This window comes from Papio anubis, chromosome 5, assembly GCF_008728515.1.
Source record: "Papio anubis isolate 15944 chromosome 5, Panubis1.0, whole genome shotgun sequence".
Lineage (NCBI taxonomy): Eukaryota > Metazoa > Chordata > Mammalia > Primates > Cercopithecidae > Papio > Papio anubis.
The window spans coordinates 23,733,497-23,755,661 of NC_044980.1; the positions used below are offsets into that span (position 1 = coordinate 23,733,497).

The 22,165-nt window shown below is 33.0% G+C and overlaps 1 protein-coding gene across 2 annotated transcripts in view; it reads right to left on the bottom strand.

Moving 5' to 3' along the window:
* Positions 1-2,133: 2,133 nt before the first annotated feature.
* Positions 2,134-22,165, bottom strand: part of LOC101005841 (cadherin-10) — a 165,267-nt gene continuing 145,235 nt past the window's right edge. The window contains exons 8-12 of one of the 2 annotated variants that reach the window (XM_009208195.3): positions 20,101-20,237; positions 13,529-13,650; positions 7,925-8,033; positions 6,678-6,929; positions 2,134-3,178 (exon numbers count right to left, since the gene is read on the bottom strand). In XM_009208195.3, the coding sequence (XP_009206459.1) occupies positions 2,694-3,178; positions 6,678-6,929; positions 7,925-8,033; positions 13,529-13,650; positions 20,101-20,237 (1,105 nt within the window). In that variant the 3' untranslated portion in view covers positions 2,134-2,693. Of the gene's footprint in view, positions 3,185-6,677; positions 6,930-7,924; positions 8,034-13,528; positions 13,651-20,100; positions 20,238-22,165 lie in introns of both variants that reach the window. The other variant, XM_003899529.4, reaches the window with a different exon arrangement.

Here is a 22,165-nt window from a genome sequence, read left to right on the forward strand (position 1 = left end):
TAGAGGCTGCAGTGAGGAGTGATCAAACCATTGCACTCCAGCCTGGGCAAAAGAAAGAGTGAGACCCTGTCTCAAAAAAAAAAAAAAAAAAAAAGAAAAATTAATAATAGTACAAGTTAGATGTTATGTTAACTGTTTTGCAATATTTTCATTTTAATTAATAGAAAAATCATGCAGTAATATAAAATAATGATCTATGATTTATTACATGTCTAGTGTTTAAAACATCCCTTGATTTTATAATAGCTGCTCAAAAAATATGTGATGAATGAAGGTGTAAGAAGATGAATAAAATAAAAGCCCACACTTGTTCAATGAAATCAGTGATACTGACAGAGGGTTGTCCCAGTTCCCATGTAAAGGAGATTTGGGGCATAGAATAATCTACATATTGTCCATTCCTTTCTCTCCTTTGGGAGAGCACAATGGCAGGGAAATTATTGAGAGAGTTTTAGCAGGTAGTTATAGGCATACATTTTACATTTCAGGATCACCAATTAATTTTTAACATATCCCCTTCAGTATCAACAAATAAGATGGCTGTTACTGAATAATTTCTCTGCGATATAGGCCTTATATCAACAAAGAAGCCTATTACTCAATCTCCCTAAAGAGAATTATTGTAAACCTGGATTGGATGATGTTAAAGATTAATCCTTTAATTTAATAAAAACCAGAATGATACAATAAATGATAGCAAGTTCATGTTACTTTAAAATTACATAAATGAGGAAAACTAAAATTATCCAAATAAGAATTCCAAATATTAACATCCAGTATTAATAAAAATAACTAATGCTATAAATTTTAAAGGTAATTTTAATCAAATGTATATTTTGAATCATATCTAACGTAAAATTCTTACAATTTGTACCTTTTTAAATTTTTCCATTGTTAACTGATTTTGTTTTTAATGAGTAGTCCTTTTAGGATATTGAGGATTTTCTCTCCTTTTAGTTCAACATATATGATCAAACGTTTTTTGTTCCTTAAACTTTGTCCTTTTGACACCTAGCCTTCAGTAAAAATGAATGGGTTCTTGGAAAAGAGGAAGTCTGCCAAATCGTGTTATCATTTAGCCTTGTCACACGACTGTATTTTTAACTAGAATATATGTTGTTTTTCTTTTATAATCAGGCTAACATGCAAACAAAAGTATCTGTGTTCAGAGTGATGTGAGCCCTTTCAGTCTGGAAGTTGGGAAAATATTACCATTTAATAAGATTGAAATAATTCTACATTAAGGACACGTCAGTATTACACCTTGATTCAATCCAAAAGCACAGCATTTTCACTAAGTAGAGAGCACACAGATCTTTGGTATTATTTACAATATACTAAGCAGCAGAGAATGTGGTTTCCTAGTCTATGTCCAACAAAGTGCTCCTTTTATAAATAAATCATGTTGTGGAGGTTGAGAAATAAGGAATCAGTTAGTGTCATCTAACTTTCATGATCCTTAGGAACTCTGGATAATTAGCTGCCAGTGTTTTAATTTTTTTTATTTTTATTTTCTTGCTTTCTATGGAATCATTAACAGAAAAGCAGGCTTTGTTACAAACAGATGCATCATGGCTTTTAAAATCTTGATATAATTGTAAAGCTATGTCTTAATGGAATATTCTGCATTATTACTGTCATTAGTAGGCATTTTTAAAGTCACCATAGGAGGTAAGTATATTTTCCATTAAAGGATTATTTTAGTCTGAAATCTGTCTGAACTATTATTCTCTATAAACTTTAATGGCATGAATGCCATAAAAAATGAGAAAATGTTTTATTTTTTCAGGTATGATTTTAGTGAATATAAACAAAATGAAATTACTGCATTGCTGGTGTCTTGGGATATTTAGCATAAGGATAGTCATGTTTTAAGTTGTTTAAATGAAAAATTTTATGTGTTTTATAAATGACTATTACTTTGTATATGAAGAGTTTTCCACATACCACAGCGTATCAAAACTCATTGGAAAAGTAATTCTTACCTAAATCATATTAATTTGGTTAGCACTTTCAATACTAATGATAATGACATTGTGTTCTTACCTGTATGTAAGGTAATTGTGTATCAAGATATTTAGTTCAGGGAGAAAGTCTTCCATCCTAGGGAGAAAAAAGAAGCTACAGACAAAGTAGTTGTAAAAACTGGTTTATTTTTTTAAAAATAAATACAAAAATATAAATATAAAACATTAGCAGATAGAATTTGATGAAATGAAATTGCACAAATGTCTGTATACCAGGTTGCATATCACACCTACTAACACCACATGTACATTTTTTTTAATTTAATGTACAGAACAGGATATACCTTGAAATTTTTCTTCACCTTTTTAAAAGCTTCATTTGCAAGGGCAGGACATGTATCTAACAGAAGCGGCTTGTTTGTGAGGTTGCTTAAGGGAGAACTATCCTGTTCATGTTTCTGAAATTATCTTTTATTTACTAAGATGGACAACACTGTATTTCCATAGCTTTGGCTCTTGGAAGTGATTAAATAAAATGTTGTATATATTCCATGAGACATCCTACAGGAAAGAATTAATGTAATTAATGAACAAATTAAGAAGTAAATGGGAAAAAAAAAATTGTGCTGACTGGCAGGAAAAACCTCCTGAATATCAAATATTGTGAAGTGGAGACAGCATGGGTATAGTTACTTTCTCTTGTTTGAACAGAACATATATCCTACGTTAAGAGTCTTTGTCACTTTCCCCGCCACCATACATTTCTGCTAGCTTATTAAACCGAGGGCCCCATTCTCGGAGGTAATCGTAGTTTTGGTCTCCTTCAGTAGTACCTGATTCTAATGAACTCAGAGATTCAGCAATGGAATCATTTCCTTCATAGGCATAGGTTGCAAGTGAGTCGTATGGGGGTGCGGTGGGGTCAAGGTCGTGCTCTTTTAGCCTTTCATTAATGAAATCCCGGACGTCCGTGTTATCTGGAGCTGTAGGAGTCCTCCGAGGAATAAATAACGTTTCTGGAATAATATCTCGCCGGAGCTTTTTTTCCTCAATGGCTGCAGGATTCCTCAGGGTGCCGATATCAAAGGCCTGGGTGTCCTCCTCTCCGCCACCCTCATCGTTATAGCTCACAATGTTGTCTCTGATATCTTCTTTTGACAAGATCAGAGGCTCTTTTTTTCGCTGTCTTTTCAGAGCTGCAAACAGTACTACTATAACTTGAAAAAAGACAAGAAGATACATTAGACCTCCGTTCAAAACACTGTAACGAGTGGAAATACTATAAAGGAGTTTAAGTTACTCAGGCTTTCTATAACAGGTTAGACTTTCAGATTAATTTTATACTTCCCACAGTTTGGGGGAGGTGTCAGGGGAGATGCTGAAGGGTTTAGCAAGGGTGGGTGGTGTTTAAGATCAGTGTTTCTAATTTATTTTTAAAGCAACGTAAAATATTCCTTAAATATAGTGACTTATTTTTAAAGCAACGTAAAATATTCCTTAAATATAGTGACTTACACTTTATTTTTCTAGGAACCATTTAAAACGGTTCCTCATTGTACAGATAATATTTATATTTTGCATTAAATAAGGAACGTAAGATGCTATATAAAATTTGTGTGTATAAATCTACACCAATTGAATTCAGCTTCAAGGAAGACAATTTAAAAGGACAACCTGATGCTTACTTTTTTCAAAGCCTTTACATAATAGCAAAAAGCAACATCCTTCACAAGATATTGAGTACTGACTTCTGTTAAATAGCTTTGCTGATGAACTTACATATTTTTTGTTACTTTATTAAAAGAATGCTGTAATTATTGGGAAAAAAAAGATTATTTAGAGTTAGGGGATTTAGAAATTTCTAAGGTTTCCGCGAAAATATATGCCTTGCATGAGACCCCCCCAAAAACATTGTTAGGTTACAAGATGGCAAAGAGTAAATTTCTCAATTTACAAAGAGTAAAATTCTCAAATTACAACACTGGATTAGCTCCCCCCCAAAATTACGAATCTTGGCTAGATTCACAATAGAAAAGTGTACTGCTCAAAAAGGACATTTTCCCACTTCAATGAGAGACAATATTCATAATCATAACAGTGGAAATAGCATAAATGATAAGAGAAAGTTAGTATCAAATTCTTCTGATTGCAGTAGAGTTTCTCACCCTTACTCATTATTTCCAAACATTTTGATCCTCAACCTTTAAAAGGATTCAAGGGAAAAAGTGCGAACTCAGTTAGACAAGGATGGGAAGATTCTTACTGGATATATATATATAAAATATATATATAATATATATCCATATATATCTGAAGAAATATTGATACAAGTATTTATTTACCTTCTTTGAACACACATTTAAAGAGTATGTAATTAATTATATTATTATATGAAGGGGTATTAAGTTATGTTTTCTGTTTTAACATCGAAAGCACAGACTAGTCTGTCTTTAACCTATCTGAGAAGGCAAACAATAAACATTTTTAATGCCATGAAAAAGAAAGTTTTAGCCATTGATAAGTGTTCTTGGCCAAGTAATTAAAAAGCAAATACGCAGAGCTTTTTAAAAAGTGTATTCTTCAAGCTTTTAAGAAAATATGCCATTTTATTTTGCCTAAATTCAAATATTCATGCACATAAAAATGTGTAAAGATTTTAAATCTCAGATTATTTATCATCAACCAAACGACCTTGCTCAGCAAAAGCCTTCTAATGTTGAGAATAATGACAACTGATTACGATTTGCTCCAAGTTCAAGTTCATTTCCCTTTTTCTTGAATGTCTTTTGATTAGGGTAATAGAAATATAAAAATCTGTTTAAACTAACAAAACTAGAGAGAATACTTAAACTGATTTTAATTCAAAAGCAGTTAAGCAGTCCGCTCCTGATTATAAAATGAACTATCATTGTTTGGGGGAAAAGCAAATTAGGTAAAAATCTATTTTAATACGATTTTAGTGAATATGTAAGATAGTGAGGCCTCCATCTAGCCATAATAAAAGTGGAAATACAGATTTCGCGGGATCTCTGCATACACTAATAGCAAGGTACCCTAGCTCAAACACTCAGAAATTATGTGACCTTGGAAATTATTCTGACTATTTTGAATTTTCAGTTTCATTATGCATAAAATGAAAATAACACCACACATGCCAGATATTTTTTTGTCAAGTGAAAAAGGTTGTCATGGCAAAGTGCCAGTGACAGAGTCTGAAACACAGTAAACACATACTAAAAACTTACCACCATTAATATTATTCGTACTAGAGACTTTCATTTTAATTGCATATTTTAATAGAACAAGTTTTCTATATGATTTAAAGTATAAATCCCCCAAATAAATATTTATATTACTCATATTTGCTATTGGGGATTCAACTATTGTAAGGTACATTTATTAACTTTTCCTCAATGTTTGTTGTATTAATGGTAAGTCAAATTATAAAAATAGAATTATACCAAATTCTCACTCTATGAAATAAAATGAGGCATATATTTTTTGTGGTACAGAGAAAAGTTTTGTTCTGGATTTCATTTCATAGTAACAAATGATAAAATGTGTATTTTTTAGTTTGCATGTTCTCATTTCCTGAACCACATAAAAATCTAATCTAGAATTGTTCAAATCATCCATTCAATGATTTATCTGTCATAAGTAATTTACCTTTCTGATATTTAAACACAGAGTGAAAGTACATAAATGCTATGATAAAAGCAGAAAAATGGAAACTTCTATAGAATGAAGTAGACATAATCAAGTCAAATAAAGAACGTGGAAATATTTTTAATCCATTTCTTGTTGTTGCAGGCCTTAACTTCATACAAAAACATGCTCTTTTTTTTATAATCATAAAAATATTGCTACAATTTATTATTGTCTACATTATTTTAATATTTAAGACAAATGCTAAAGTTTTACTTTATTTTGTATGTGTGAAAAGTTAGCAATTATTGAATACAGGAATGCTGATGGGAATTGCTTCTATATCAAGTTTTTGAATTGCTATTCTAACAAATGTTATCAACTTAACCTTTGTCTTTGTTGTTTTTAGTCTTATTGAGATTGATTAACGTCTACCTTCCAGAGTTGTGGTTTGAGACCCTACTATTTATCTTCCATCTCTTCCAACTCTTACTTGATTCCTGTATAGAAGATGTTCCAGAAGAACCATTGCCCCAGACTCTGTTACCATACCACTCAGGAAGAAAATAATGGGCCAGCAATAAAATAATTGGGGTCCTGGCCACTGATGTGTCTCCTTTCATTTGTTCACTGGACTTAGGTTCTAAAGATCTCTTAATTCCATCAGAACATTCAGCACGGCTAGCAAGAATTTTGTCTCTCAAATTTCCAAGCTCCTACACAAGCCATTCTGCATTCATTCTTCTTGCCTTTTCCTTTGTTTACTGCATTGTGGTGAAAGACAGTTGTTGTTTTTTCTAAATATTTTGATTCGCATTATAATGAATTCTAGGCCCCACGAGGTAAAGTTCCGCTATTACTATGACTACAACAAAAATTCTTTATATATTCTTATATATTCTGATCAAATAAAATATTTTAATATAAAGCATATCACATAGTTAATTTATGTCTGTCTTAAAATGTGGGATTGGTTTTGGGAAAGGGATTTTAATAGCAACGATTCTTCTTCAAACACATACTAAAGAGCCTAGAAAATGTTCCCATTGTTTTAAGGTTTCTTACCCAGTAGAATGATGATGCAGAGGAGGATGGCGATCAAGGCCCCGGTGCTGAGGCCGGCAGGGAGGAGCAGGGCTTCGGCACTGCAGGATTGCATGTTGCCTTGGCTGTCACAAGCACACACTCGAATGGTCAATGTGCCTGTGCTGCTCTGAATTGGGTAATCATTGTCTGATATCACCACAGGCAAGAGATAGGTACTGATTTCATGTCTATTGAATCCATTTTTTCTGGTTAAGATTCTGGCAGTATTATCTAAAATAAATTTTAAAATATTACAATTGGTTTGAGATAGCACATTTTCCCCAATGTGATAACCAAGGTTTAACATATAAATAAAAATGTATTTATGTAAAAAATAAAATTGATATACATTTTCCTAAAAAATAAGTACATTGCAATTAATATATAGATAAGACAAATGATTACTTTGAAAAATATACTATGAATTGTTTTTATTAGGTTTTCACATAATTCCTCAGTACTGTTTTCAAAGTGGTAAATTTTTATAAGTGAATCATTTATGAAGATTACATAGATGATAACAATTGCTTTCTGTTTTCAAAAAACCTATTTTGCATACCAAGAGAAAAACCATACTAAATGTGTGTTTTTTAAATTTATGTGCATCTTTGCATGTGTGCTTACACACATACAGAACACACATCAATCCAATATTCATGAAGAAAATGGATTAGGTAAATTTCACACATTGTTGCATGTTTTAAATCAATAACAAAATAGAAGAAGAAGGTTTTTTAACCTTCAAGACGCATACATCTTGCCATTGCAACAGTACCTTTGTAACAATGCCTTTGTACTGAATCACCTCACAGGCTACTTCTCATTCTTTTCACTCCTTTATGCATATTTGGCTTTGGTGAATCTGCTGCTGATAAATCTCACTGAAGTCTGCTTAAGAGTCTTACTGAATCATTCATTTCTCTACCCTATGTGTCCTATATTATTGTTGTAAGAATTATTTCCAGCCTTTCTAAACTTATCAAGACTCAATCATTTCCTTAACATCCATAAAGAGACCTCTTTCACATATTTTAGTATTTTAAAATTGAAGAGAGTACACATTGCCAAATAAGGGTTTACTAAATATGTCATTAAATACTTGATTAAAACAAAATTGTATAACTCAGATCAATAAATTGACATGGCATATATATTGCAATGATTACATTAGGGACATTTCCTGTTAATATCATCATAGGTCATAGTGAACAAGTTCTAAAACTTACCTTCATTATCCTGTACTGTGAAGTTTGGATTGACAGCAGCTAAACTGAAAAAAAATTTCTGTCCACCTAAAGGGTCATCTTTGTCTACTGCACTTATAGTCTGTATTAGCTGCAGAAAAAGAAAAATATATCTCATCAATATATCTCTTATCCATGGGTATAATCTGCACTTTTTTAAGATCTTCATTTTGTCTAAAGTTGTTCAAAATAATTGACTTTTATTTCTTGTGAATGTATCCTTGAGTTAAACTATCTTTTTATTATTACTTTGATTTTAATAATCTCTCCCTCTCTCATCTCTCTCTCTTTTGGATCATACCCTTTACTTCAAGATGGTAAACAAAAATATATTATTTGGGGTTTTGTTAATTTAGATATAGCACTTAAAATGAGATTATTTCATATGCATTTACACATTGATCTGGAAGAATTTTTCTAATGTCAGAAAAATTTAGGAAATTATTGTGACTATGCTTTGTTTCTCCCCAAAAATAAAATGAAAAATGATCGAGGAATGTAGAGATTTTATAGGTAATGTTATATGTAACTTTTTAACAGAGTCTCAAACATTATTAGAAACTTTGACAGTCCGAGTTCAATTAAGTTACATTTTCAATAAAATTGTATTTTAAAAATTCAGCATATGTATATTACGTGGGGATTATTTGAAAAGGGTAAACTCTGATTGATTTTACGGTAAGAGAAAACATAAGAAGCTATATGGTAGCAAAGTAGACAATTTAGCTCCAATACATAATCAGATCACTGCTTTGGACATATATGATTAATATACAAATATGAATGTAAGATGTATATGTATATGTAATATGTGGGGTTTTTTTGCATCTGTATTCCTTTTGTTCTTTAATTTATATTTATAATACGATTCGTATATGTTTTACATATTTTAATTTTGAAGACAGCCTCAAAAGTTGTTAAATATGTACACTGATGCCTATATAGTCAAATTAATGCTTAACCAAAAGGAATACACTTTCTACTGCATTAACTCAATGTTATGTGGATGTTGGGTTAAAATATTTGTTGCTGATGTTTTGTTGGTTTAACAAGTGATTTCAAGTTAAAAATATTATGTAAAAAATTACAAGAAATAAAGAAATTATTACAACTATCTGTATTAGATTACTTTTCTTTTAAAATGTCTTAGAGCAAAGAAAATGTGATGTATTTGTGGTAGTAGCCTGTTTAATTACAACCCTAACCATTTATTTCAATAGGATACAAGAAATATAATTGGACATGAAGATTTATATTTATTGCCTAGAAATAAGCAGCAAGAAAAACATCATTTAAAACTTTGAATTATTTCAAAAGTACATTTTAAAAACATAGCAACATAATTATTTGACTAAATTTTAATTGTAACTTAAAATTAAATATAAGTGAGAATTATAAAAAAGCAAGAATATAAATCTATTAAAATTAATAAAGTCAAAATATTGTTAACTAATACTACTTAAGATGTGTCAATTCCGTGAAAAAACATTTCTTGACTGATTTGTTATCTTAAGGATTTCGTTTTCAAATAATGATTTATAAGAATATATTGAAGAGAAAAAAATGACATAAATGGAATAACATCGAAAAAGACAGTAGACTACTACAAATCCTTAGTCATTAAGATTAATATTTTAACATTCACATACAGACACAAAAAGTGATGGAAATGTAAAAATAGGGCTAATGGCCTTTCAAAATGGAAACTCAAACGTCTCAAAATAAATATACATTTCCAACTGTATATTTTCCCTCAAAATAAACTTACAAAGTATAATTTCAATTTATTTTTATGGATCAAAATAATGCAGTTCAAAAAACAAATGGCGACATCTTTACCTATATCTATCAGAAACTTTAAAAATTAACATTAAAATCTTTAATTAAAATGTGCTATTTTAATTAAATATTATAGCACTATTGATTTAAAGATCAGTAGTTAATTTATACATTTTCATTGAATATTACAAAAGGGGTAAGTCAAACTCGTAGAGATGATACAAACAAAATCATATGTTACAGAATCTATATTACATTACAATATATTTTTATGACCCTAAGATATCGCTATTGCAGATGCAGGCACTTACATCCTTTACAAGATAAAAGTTTTTTTTTTTCTCTTTAAGACATTACTTCTAGTGTTCAACTTCTTCATATCCTGAATTTACCTCTCAATCGTCAACCGTATATTAAAAATCACAATGCTTTTGTTTTGGTAAATATGCCACAAAGACTGGTAACAGATATCAGAACTTGGCAACAAGGAGGTAAAATTATTTTCCCTGGCTCTCTCTGTAAGCATCCACTGTCTTTTTTTGTCCTGGAGACAAACTCATTTGATCCATTTCCAATAAAAGAGTTTTCCACAATTAAGAAACAAACAAACAGAAACTAGTGATTTCCAGTATTTATTTTGAGCATATGAAGAAAAGTACACAGATAAGTCATTTACATTTTATCTCCTTAGCAACAATATAATTGATTTCTATTTTCACTGGACTATTCTAAAATAATCTTAAATCAACTTGAGCAATGTTTCAGTGATCATATTATTATGGTGTCTGGAACAATGAATGGGTTTTAAGATATTTAATGTCTGGAACAATGAATGGGTTTTAAATATTTAACATTAGAAAACTGGTTAAGTTTTAATATGTTTTAGCATTTTCTGTGGGAAGCCTTGGAGTTTCTGTCATTGAGAACATTTTCTTTGTGCTGGTAAAATGCACCCTTTTGGCTGGGTGCCGTGGCTCATGCCTGTAATCTCAGCACTTTAGGAGGCCAAGGTGGGCGGATCACAAGGTCAGGAGATCGAGACCATCCTGGCCAACATGGTGAAACCCTGTCTCTACTAAAATACAAAAAAAATCAGGCAGGCATGGTGGCATGTGCCTGCAGTACCAGCTACTTGGGAGGCTGAGTCAGGAGAATCGCTTGAACCGAATCCAGGAGGTGGAGGTTGCAGTGAGCTGAGATCATGCCACTCACCGCACCCCAGTCTGGCAACAGACAGGTTCCTTCTCAAAAAAAAAAAAAAAAAAAAAAAAAAAGCACCGTTGTACCCTTTTCAGTTGTTAGGGAAGTAATAAGCATAGAGTTGATTTCTGTTTTCACTGGTCTGTTCTAAGATAATCTTAAATCAAATTGAGGAATGCTTCAGTGATCATATTATTATGTTGTCTGGAACAATGAATGGGTTTTAAGATATTTAAAGTTAGAAAACTGGTTAAGTTTTAATATGTTTTAGCTTTTTCTATGGAAAATATGTAATGGGATATTTTTGGTTTCTTAAAGGCTTAGTTGCCATTTGGTTTGATATCTGTTGTTAGTTGGCATGTGGTTTGATAAGTCACGTAGATACTACTGAAGGGAAATGAAAGCAGCATCTCTCCCTAGAGGGACATCTTGGGAAATCTGTGGTATTAAATTCTTTCCATGAAGATTAAAATTATTCAAATGTATTTCATTTACTTAAAATATATTTTATTGACTCCAGGAGTAGGCATGAGTGAGACAAGATAGAATGAAAAACAAAAAGAGCCAGCCCTCTATCCTCTCTTTTGCTGAGGTCCTCTGACTCTCTGGGAGATGGAAAAGGTGAAGGGTCAAGCCGCCTAGTTCAGGCGCAGGAGGGGACTACTAATATTACATCAGTTAAAAGTTGCAACATTTCCAAGGAGAAATTCTACCCTTAGATCAGAAAATAGGCAAGAGCAGGGAATGGTCATTAGTTTTATTTGTCACCTCATTTTGTCCACAACCAAATGAATGGATTATTTTCCATGTCGGTGTCACTCTTAAGTGCTACTCTTAAGGAGCAGTTAATTCAGAGGAGTGTTGGGTGGACTGAGATACACCATAAGAAACTAAAGCACACCTTGAAACCCTGACATTCTTCTGCTTCCCTAGGAGAAGGGGAGTCAGAGCTAACAAATTAATTTTAAAAAGGCTCTGAACAAGAATTTTATCAAATTACCACTTTGATTTTGCCTGCTAGGATGTCATAACCTAGAATTTCATTCCTTAATACATCACAGTTTAGTTTAAGCAAGGCATTTTTCAGCCTGTGAGACCAAAGTGACATCTAACAAACTGGTGTTATTAGAATTTGCCTGTATGGGAGGCTATTGCACAGGCAGCCAATTCGACAAAAAAATATTAATCATCCTCTTCCTATCAGGTGGGTCAAGACAGGCTAATTCCCTTTTTATTGAAATCATCTTTTATTTGATTATTTTCCTTCAATATGCCAGCTGTTTTTTAAATGTCCAAAAGGTATGGAGACGTTGTGAGCCAGTTATAGTTAAAAAGAAAATCGGCAGAAGGAAAATAAACAAACATCCTTTCCATTTTGTATATTTTGAATACATTTGTAAATCAGTATTTATAATGACTTGAATGCTCTGAAAAGATATCTTTTGAAAATCAAATAGAATAACCATAGAGGGAGCAATGTATGCAGCAGTAGCAAAGTGGCTAATTTATCTCTTAGAGAAAAGACTTCAGCTTATATCATGCTGAGCCTGCCAAGCAGAGGATGATTTGGAATGGTATTTTCGGGGCGTGCACTGTTTCATTAAGTAGTAAGTGGGAAGCAGCTAAGTCATTTAAATATTCCAAATTAAACATTTCCATAACATTTTCAAGTAAAAAAAAAGTGAATCAAATTGCAGCAATTTTGCCATATTCAGACAACAGACAGGCTATTGAATTCTTGTTAGAATCTTCAAAAGAAAGAATTTGAATTATTCCACAATATAATTTGCATAAAAATGTAACAATGACATTGATGTTTATAAAGAGCATCAAATAATGTCAAAACATAATACAATTTCATGATGGTTCCTTTTTTTAATAAAACACATTTGATTCCCAATTATTATTTACACCACGCAGCTTCCTTCTGTGAAGATAGCACTCAAACCAATTAAGAGCATTCTCTTTCAGCCATATACACTGGAGCTTTTCAATCAACAAAACGAGTCCACTGAGGAAAAGACTTACAGAATTATAAACAAAGCTGACGCAGAAAAAATGTTTTAAAGTACTAAAATCAAGTCATTAAGCACTTCATACGTTGCTGTAATGATGACATGCAATGTGTAAGTCTAAGGAGCAAATTCTGCTGCCCTGATGCAAAACCATATCTGCACACATCAGAATAGTGATTAAATATTCTGCTGCTCCCGTACGTTTGTCTCTGGTTTTCCACAGCATTCATCTCTCATCTGTCTAGCCGGTATCAGTATTTACTTAATGACGCAGCAGGGGGTCTTAGGGGTTTGCTTGTCTTTGTTTTTGAAAGTTTTGAAAGTAGTTATTCCTTCTTATATTTCGACTTTTGTGGCAACAACAAAATTTTATTTCAGCATTAGAATTTTACAAAGGAAATATGAAACCTGGTATACGGCTTTTAAAAACACTTTCACCTTTAAAAACATCAGTTACGGTTTTTAAAAATGCTATCGGGACTGTATACGAATGTCTCCATCTCTGTGTATTCTTTCCTCTCAGGATTCTGAAAACAAAATATTTCGCACACAGTTAAAATCTTTCCATAGTTTTAATCCTGTAGGTGCTTACCTGCCCTGGTCTGGCATTTTCACATACAAAAGTGTCATAGAACACAGCAAACTGTGGGGCATTGTCATTAACATCCAAAATTCTCACAAAAACAGCGACACGTGTTGTCTCTTTGGGATTGTCTAGAAAAGGGGAAGAAAAATATTGTTTAGGAAGACAAATTTTTGCATCAAAGTTAATTTATATAGGCATCTTGTGGATATGAAGTGCTCACATACAAATAAGCATTGCAATCATTCTACTAACATAATGAGCAAATGCAATAAAGAAAATTACTGCAGAGCCTAATTAAGTAGTCATGGATTCAGTTATCATTGGGCACAAGGGTACTACTATTATTTTGGAAATCATGTTAAAAGTACAAGCCAGTATAATTGAGTTCACACTATATTTGTGTCCTTATTGTCCAAATATATAAAATAAGAACACTTATTTATTAAATCCTTGTTATACTTCATAGTACCATTTAATTTTTACCTATATTTTTTTGGATGAAGAAATAGTTTTAAATAAATTGGTAATTTATCCAAGGTCATTTGCTCGTAAGTGGTAACTGTCATAAAACCTACGTTTGTGACTAGTTTTATCACCAAAGTGTATTTCAACACTGCTCTCAAATTTCTGTTTGAAAATTTTATTATATGGGTACTTACTTTACAAACTACTTGAAAAATTTATGATGAAATATGAAGATTCAAATATTTTATTAATATAGTTATTGCTGGTACCATCTCCACAATCTAGCTCAATTTTGCATTACAATCTATTGTCACAAATTAGCTCAGTAGTAAGACATAGCATACTAATCATACCTTTTGCAACAAATGCTGAAATCAACAGCATCAAAGTTCTCACATAAAAAGATGCATTTCTGGCTGGTCACGATAGCTCACGGCTGTAATCCCAGCATTTTGGGAGGCTGAGACAGGTGCATCACTTGAGGTCAGGAGTTCAAGACCAGCCTGGCCACCATGGTGAAACCCTATCTCTATAAAAAAAAAATACAAAAAATAGCCACGTGTTGTGACAAGAGCCTGTAATCTCAGCTACTTGGGAGGCTGAGGCAGGGGGATCACTTGAGCCCAGGAGGCAGAAGTTGCAGTGAGCCGAGATTGTGCCACTGCATTCCAGCAAGGGCAACAGAATGAGACTCCATCTCAAAAAAAAAAAAAAAAAAGATGCATTTTCAAACTTGTTTTGATATGTAAATTAATAAAAATATAAATGCCTCTTTATTTAGCTTAGCTTTGAGTAACAACCCTGTATTGGTTATAATTGCATTTTTTTCTATTATAGATTTTTCTAGTCACTTATGCTAGCTGAGAATGTGTTTACATTTTAAATTCAGTTTATATTCATCAGGTTTTATGATGTCAATATCTCAGTCTTTGGATACAGTTAAACTTCTGTGTAAATTTTGGAAAAGTGAAGCTGAAGAGCAATATAATGCAATAAAGACTATAATTAGCAGAAAACAAAACAAAACAATAGCAGAATAGCTAGGGGACAGCGGCAACCTTATTAAATGGTCTCAACCAACATCAGCTGTGGATATCATTTAGCCCTGTAAAATTGATTTGACGTCTTAAGGTAATCTAAATAATTTTCAGATAAAAAGGTAAAATATACTGTCACATACAAACAGGAAGTATATTACTACTAAAAATAATTTATATCCCCTTGTTCTGTCCATATAATTGAATGTTACTCCAATATTAAAATTAACACTTTAAAAAATGATATATAAGAACAGACTACTTAGCAGGGATGTATTTACAAGGTTGAGAGAGAATAAAGAAAGGCAGACAGAATTGAAGTGTATTTATCCCTCTTTGCAGAGAAAATTTAAAATGCATCCTTTATTCACTATTTATTTAAGTCTTACTGCAGTCTACTGAACTCACATGTATTCAGTTGTCAGGTTCTAACTTCATATTTGCTAATATATTGCTGCATATTATCCACTTGTTAGTGTACCAGGAGGTTTAGAGTTCAGACCGTGGAGTCTAACATAGCCGCTGCTTTGATTCACGAGTTCACCACTCATTTGTTACATTACTTTGGCCAATTTACTCCACGTATTCAATGTCCTGGTTTACTCAGTATAAATCAAAGTAGAACCTCTAATCTCACAGTTACTTGTAAAATTAGGAGTTAATGCGGCCGGGCGCGGGGGCTCACGCCTGTAATCCCAGCACTTTGGGAGGCCAAGGCGGGCGGATCACAAGGTCAGGAGATCGAGACCATCCGGGCTAACACGGTGAAACCCCGCCTCTAATAAAAACATAAAAAATTAGCCGGGCATGGTGGCGGGTCCCTGTAGTCCCAGCTACTCGGGAGGCTGAGGCAGGAGAATGGCGTGAACCCGGGAGGCGGAACTTGCAGTGAGCCGAGATGGCGTCACTGCACTCCAGCCTGGGCGACAGAGTGAGATTCCGTCTCAAAAAAAAAAAAAAAAAAAAAAAAGAAAAGAAAAGAAAATTGGAGTTAGTGCATGAAAGTTTCTTATCAAAGTATCAGTTTAATGATCAGGACTCAATATGCATTGACTATAATCATTACCATCATCTTTATTATCATTATATCTTCTTCATTTTCTCATGTTACTTAAAAACTTGTACTTTTTCCACATAAAGTATCTACCTAATAAAAACACATTAATTAGCCTTCCTACCATCCATGTGAGTCTGAAGAGGTGTGCATTTGGGAAGAAGTGGAGAGAGGAGAAAAAAAAAAAAAGGAGAAAAATGCTGTCTCATTATTTTCCGCTTCCTCTATGCCAGACCATTTGCTGATACCCAGAGCTATGGTGTTCTCTACAAATGGACCTTTTGCTATCTACTTGTTGCTATGGAGAAAAGTGGGAAGGTATGCTTCTTCCATATTTTCTGAAATGTGCTCTTTAACCTAATTATATAGTGAGTAGCAAAATATTTCCTTTCAATATAAAGTCTTGACATATAAAGAACCCTTGTTGCTAACAATTCACTTTCTAATGATGCCACAGGAGCCAGAAGAGACAAAAGTTTCATATCTAAAAAATTGTGTCGTCAGCCGCTTCCCTAACACAATATAGAGATTCTCCAGGATCTTTACAAATAACTCAAGGCTATTAAAATCAAAATCGAAATCCACAGGGATGAATGTGCTTTGTAAAGCATCGAGCCTGGAGCCACCTATTCAAAAAACAGTGCTTACACTAATCTTTTTTTGCTGGCAGACGTTGTCGCTTATGTATAAATAAAAGTATAAAGTGTTCCAAGGAAGAATCAAACTGAATAGCAGTTGGCATCTATTTACCACCTGAGTTTCTCTCAAAGTTCTTCAGGGAAACACTACTGTAGCAAGAATGGATCAGCAATAAAGGATCTTAAAATGTATGTCCTACGGTGAAGCCATGACTATGCATCCACAGGCCTTTTCATGCCTCCAGATGGAGAAAGTTTAAACAATTATCTAGAAATCACAGGCATTCGAAAAATATAACTGTTTTACCTGCTTTGGGTAAGAATGTCTATGAATAAGAACTATGGTGTAGATAATGGAGTTCTTTAGTCATAAACTTAGTTCTATTGTCCTCAGAATGTACTGCAATGATTATAGTCAAATTTTCACATGTAGTGAGAGGAGTTCTTTGGTTTCTCTAACAAATATGCCCTAAAATCCCAAGTTTATTATTAAGTCATTGATTGTGACCTTAATTTTAGATGTTTTATTCTCCGCATGACATTTTAAAATATTTTTGAAGAAGAAAAAGAGGAGTTATTCCATGATACGATGCACTACATAATTACCTGGATTGGTACCTGCCATACGATGTGATATATTTGTATGGAATATAGACTTAAATGATTAGAAGTCAAGCCAAAAACGTATTGGTAAGAAGTACATTTGAACACCATTCTGTCCTGTTCAGGGTGTGATGTATGACACACTGACTGTAAAGCCAGTGTTTAAAATTTAGTAGAAAAAAATCCTTACACGTTGTTTCGCTCTCATCCTCATTGCATTTAATGCCCAGAACAGAATAATGGGATCCTGATTGTTTGTGGTTTGGCAGGTATGCATTTTTGGCAGTTGTTCTACAGATTGATTTTATTTGAGGACAAAAAAAAAAAAGATTCAGTCCTTTAAAAAAAGAAGTAATTGGCTTAGCTTTTTACAGCATTGTAATTACTTCAACTAGCTTTAGAAGTTAAATCTCACAAAATATCTGAAAGGGAAAATGCAGTTCCTTGTTTACTAGGCTTGAATAAGGATATTGAATCAAGCAGAGAGCACAATCATGATTCTGACATGACCAGATTGTATCATGTTAGGTACATCTAACTATGGGGATGTGGATACAGATATAGAAATGAAAACTTTCTTTAAAATAAAAACTTAGAAGTATTTAGTTAGCCTTAAAATCAAAAGCTAAATTCACAGGGTATTTAGCTTTTATATGTCATATATAGCAATTATATGGAGAGAACAAGGGGATATAAACAGATATTTATATCTCACAATGGAAAAAAAATGGACCATTTGAGATTAATCTGTATTTCAGGGGTAGATGTAAGCAAGACACTAAATCTATTGCTTTGTCCTGAAGCTTTGAGTTCATTGCTGATGATCTGTCTAGCCTAATTCAATTGCTCTGGGACACTTGGTGATTCGGCCTCATCCAATGCTTTGCCTTCCAAAGCCTGTAGCAGTTACTTCATATAAATAACTTGAGGTTGATACGTGTTTGTGGATTCAGCTTAGTATTACAGATCTAAAATTTATGGGCTTAATTTTTAAAAACAATTCCATCCCTAATTAGTGCTTATTTTAAAAACAGTTCAAGAGTTGCTCTACACCACATACATCACAACATGGGAATTAGAAAATCTGAACAGGTTTGCATGTACATGTGCTGGTAGGGCTGGCTTCATGGGCATGTGATCCAAGCAGTTCCACAGGGCCTTACCCTTAGAAGAGATTCACACTTGTTTTAATGCTGCATCTTACATTTCTTAATTTACTTTTAACAAGCACCTGCCATTTTCATTTTACAATAGGCCCCATGAATTGTCCTAGTATGGGCAAGAACTTTCACTTTTAGAAGCAAATGTGGCTTGAATCTGTCAGGTTTTAGTGAATACAATTTTGTAAATTAGCTGTGGAATTAAGTAATGAATCTAGAAATGACATGGTTTCAAATCTCAGTTGTGCTAACTCTGACATTATAACTTTGGACCAGTTACTAAAGTTCCCAGAGCCTTAGTACCTTCTCTGTTAAAGGTTAATAAAAATATTAAGAGAAAATCTTTTTTTTTTTTTTTAGAATGACACCTGACATATATGATTAATGTGAACTCTGATTAACAATATATACCTGGGATTTCTCATCTGTAAAAGAGAAGTTGTAATATCTACCTACATGTTTGTTGATAAGATTAAATTGCATCATATATACCCAGCATTTAGCATAGATCCTAATTATTAGTGTGCGAGTGACAAATTTAATACTTTTAATTTTTTCACAAATGATAATATCTTTAGTCTATAATTCAAGCTCATTTTTATTAGTTAAATATTAAATATACATTTACGTATATGGAAAGGTGGCAAAATATGCCATTTTGGCATACAGATTATTTTGAGTTAAAGGTACTCAAAACAAAACAAAACAAAAAAACCCACGAAAAACAGCAGATGTAAAAAGGGTGTTCTGCTCCTCTCCTTTTCTTCCTGAAAGCAGGAGATAAAACCCCCATATAGAAATGTCCTCTCTATGCCAGAAGAAAAGTAACATTCTTATCATCAAAAATGGGAAGTGAGGCCAAGAAAATTTCGTACAAACAGATTCAGATTTTATTAACATAATTTTTATCTTTATTTATGCTCTGCATATACATTTAATTACTTTTTCACAATTGCCTCTCTTTATCATCCTAGTATAAAAACATTAATTTTGCCACTTCATTGGGTCTTTCTTTTTTTTTTGAGAAGGAGTCTCGCTCTGTCGCCCGGGCTGGAGTGCAGTGGCGCGATCTCGGCGGCTCACCTCAAGCTCCGCCTCCTGGGTTCACGCCATTCTCCTACCTCAGTCTCTAGAGTAGCTGAGACTACAGGCGCCCGTCACCGCGCCCGGCTAATTTTTTTTTTTTTTTTTTTTTTTTTGGTATTTTTAGTAGAGACGGGGTTTCACGGTGTTAGCCAGGATGGTCTCGATCTCCTGACCTCGTGATCTGCCCACCTCAGCCTCCCAAAGTGCTGGGATTACACGCATGAGCCACTGTGCCCAGCCCATTAATCTGTTTTATGTCAATGTTATTTTGAGGCTCAGTCAAAAACTCCAAGAAGGCAGAAATAAAATTTTTGCATCTTCTACCAATACGTATAGGTATCCCTCTATGTATCCATGTAGGAAATAAAAAAAAAAAAAAAAAAAAAAGTATAAGTGCTGAGAAAATTACAATTCATCTGTCCAATGAGAATGAATTATTTCTAATATAAAATAAAACCCATAAAATATGTTAAATACTTAAAATATATAAACATAAACATCTAGATATATGTTAGATACATAAAATTCATCTTACTGATTTCAGCAGCAATAACAGTAAGATTATGCCACTGAGATAGTTCTCGGTCAAGAGGTTTTGAAGTATAAAGAGATCCATTTCCTGAATGAATGTTAAAGATTCTGTCAAGGTCAGTATGGCGATCCAAGGAAAATCTGAACATGGAGGGCAAGAAAAAATACAGGGTAGCATTATTAATAGTTTGCAGGAAAAAACAGTGAAATGCAAAGACACACAAATCACTGATAATTACAGGAAAGAACACAGTGCTGACCCAGAATGTAGATTGTTTGAATGACTTTTCATAGTTGCACACATACATTCTCCTCAAGGCATAAATTGGTACTTCGCTCTGCATTCAAATGCTATTCTCCTGAATGCTTGTGTTATTTAAATTATTGTCTGTTGTCATATTCATTCAACTGATTTTGATATATTTGGTCACAAAACAGTTGGAATTACAGGCAGTTACATTGCCAACTGACATTATTTGGTTATTGGAAGTTCTACTGAAGAATAATACAAAGATTTATTGCAAAAGATTATTCCCAGAAGCTATGTGTTCTTAGAAAATTGAAGACAATGTTAGTTTCATCAAAGTAATAGACTATCAACTTCTTATGGTGTTTAGTAGCTTCATGGTATGACACTCATGCAGCTTCAATTTCCTAGCTATTTGTATCATTATTATACATATTGCTTTTAATGCAAAATATTTAAAAAATAGAAAAGTTTGGATGGTCAGGCACAGGGGCTCACGCCTGTAATCCCAGTACTTTGGGAGGCCCAGGTAGGTGGACCACAAGGTCAGGAGTTCAAGAGCAGCCTGACCAATATGGTAAAATTCCATCTCTAATAAAAATACAAAAATTAGCTGGGTATGGTGGCACACGCCTGTAGTCCCAGCTACTCGGGAGGCTGAAGCAGGAGAACTGCTTGAACCCAGGAGGCAGAGGTTGCCCTGAGCCAAGAATGCACGCCACTGCACTCCAGCCTGAGTGACAGAGCGAGACTCCATAAAAAAAAAAAAAAAAGAAAAAAGAAAAAAAGAAAAAGAAAAAGAAAAGTTTGGGATAAGAGTTTTTAATATATCTGTATCAAATAACGTCTATATGCATTTAAAAAATATCAACAAACTATCCTGCAATTTGATAGCAAGCATGGTGTGCTGTGTGTCATTTTAAAGCCTAAAACTAGATTTACCATTCTGGTTGATGTAGTTTAAATACATCTCATTATCTTTATCAAACTACATATCTAACATGCACATATTAAGAAAATCGTTGTGTCTCTCCACTTGGAATAATTATTTTATTACTGAGAGATCTAACATAAATTTCACCTCTTCATTGTAGCCCCTCATGATGATGTAAAGTAGAAGCTATTTATCCCCCCTTCACTCATAAAGCAGCTGTACCACCATCTTTCCATTTACCATGTTGTATTAGGAATTCATTTCATATAACATCTCAAACAGACAATAAAACATGAAAACACCAAGCATCAAACTCTACTAGGCACTCAATGAATAATATTTGATTCTCATTGTGAGTCTTCTTTTCTAATAGACTGAGAACTCCTTAAGAAACATGTTAATATCTGATATGGTGATCCACAAATATTTGTTAAATGAAAGAAAGAATGACCTAATTATGTGGCATTTTGGCAAATAATAAGGTTTCTTATTTCTGTAGAAATATGACATAAAGTTGAAATATATAAATCAATAAAAGCCTCTGCTGTCATGCATCACTGATTTTGCTAAATCCACTTCATGTGTGTTCTTTCTTAATTATTTCTTGTAGTTCAGAATGAAGAAGTAATGACAAAATTTCAAACATTATGTGACATTATCTTGCAGATACACAGAGATCATAGTTCTTTTGCAAATATGATTCAAAGTATATAGTTTGCAATTCTGTATTGGAAAGTTATGTGTGTTAACTTTCATTTTCCTTTCTAAAATAATTTCCAGAACACACATTTTAAGAAAATCCCTTTGAGTACTGTATTAACATTCACAAGATATGACACAATTTATAGCATGTCAAGTATGATCCTTCCCATAATGACATATTGCATT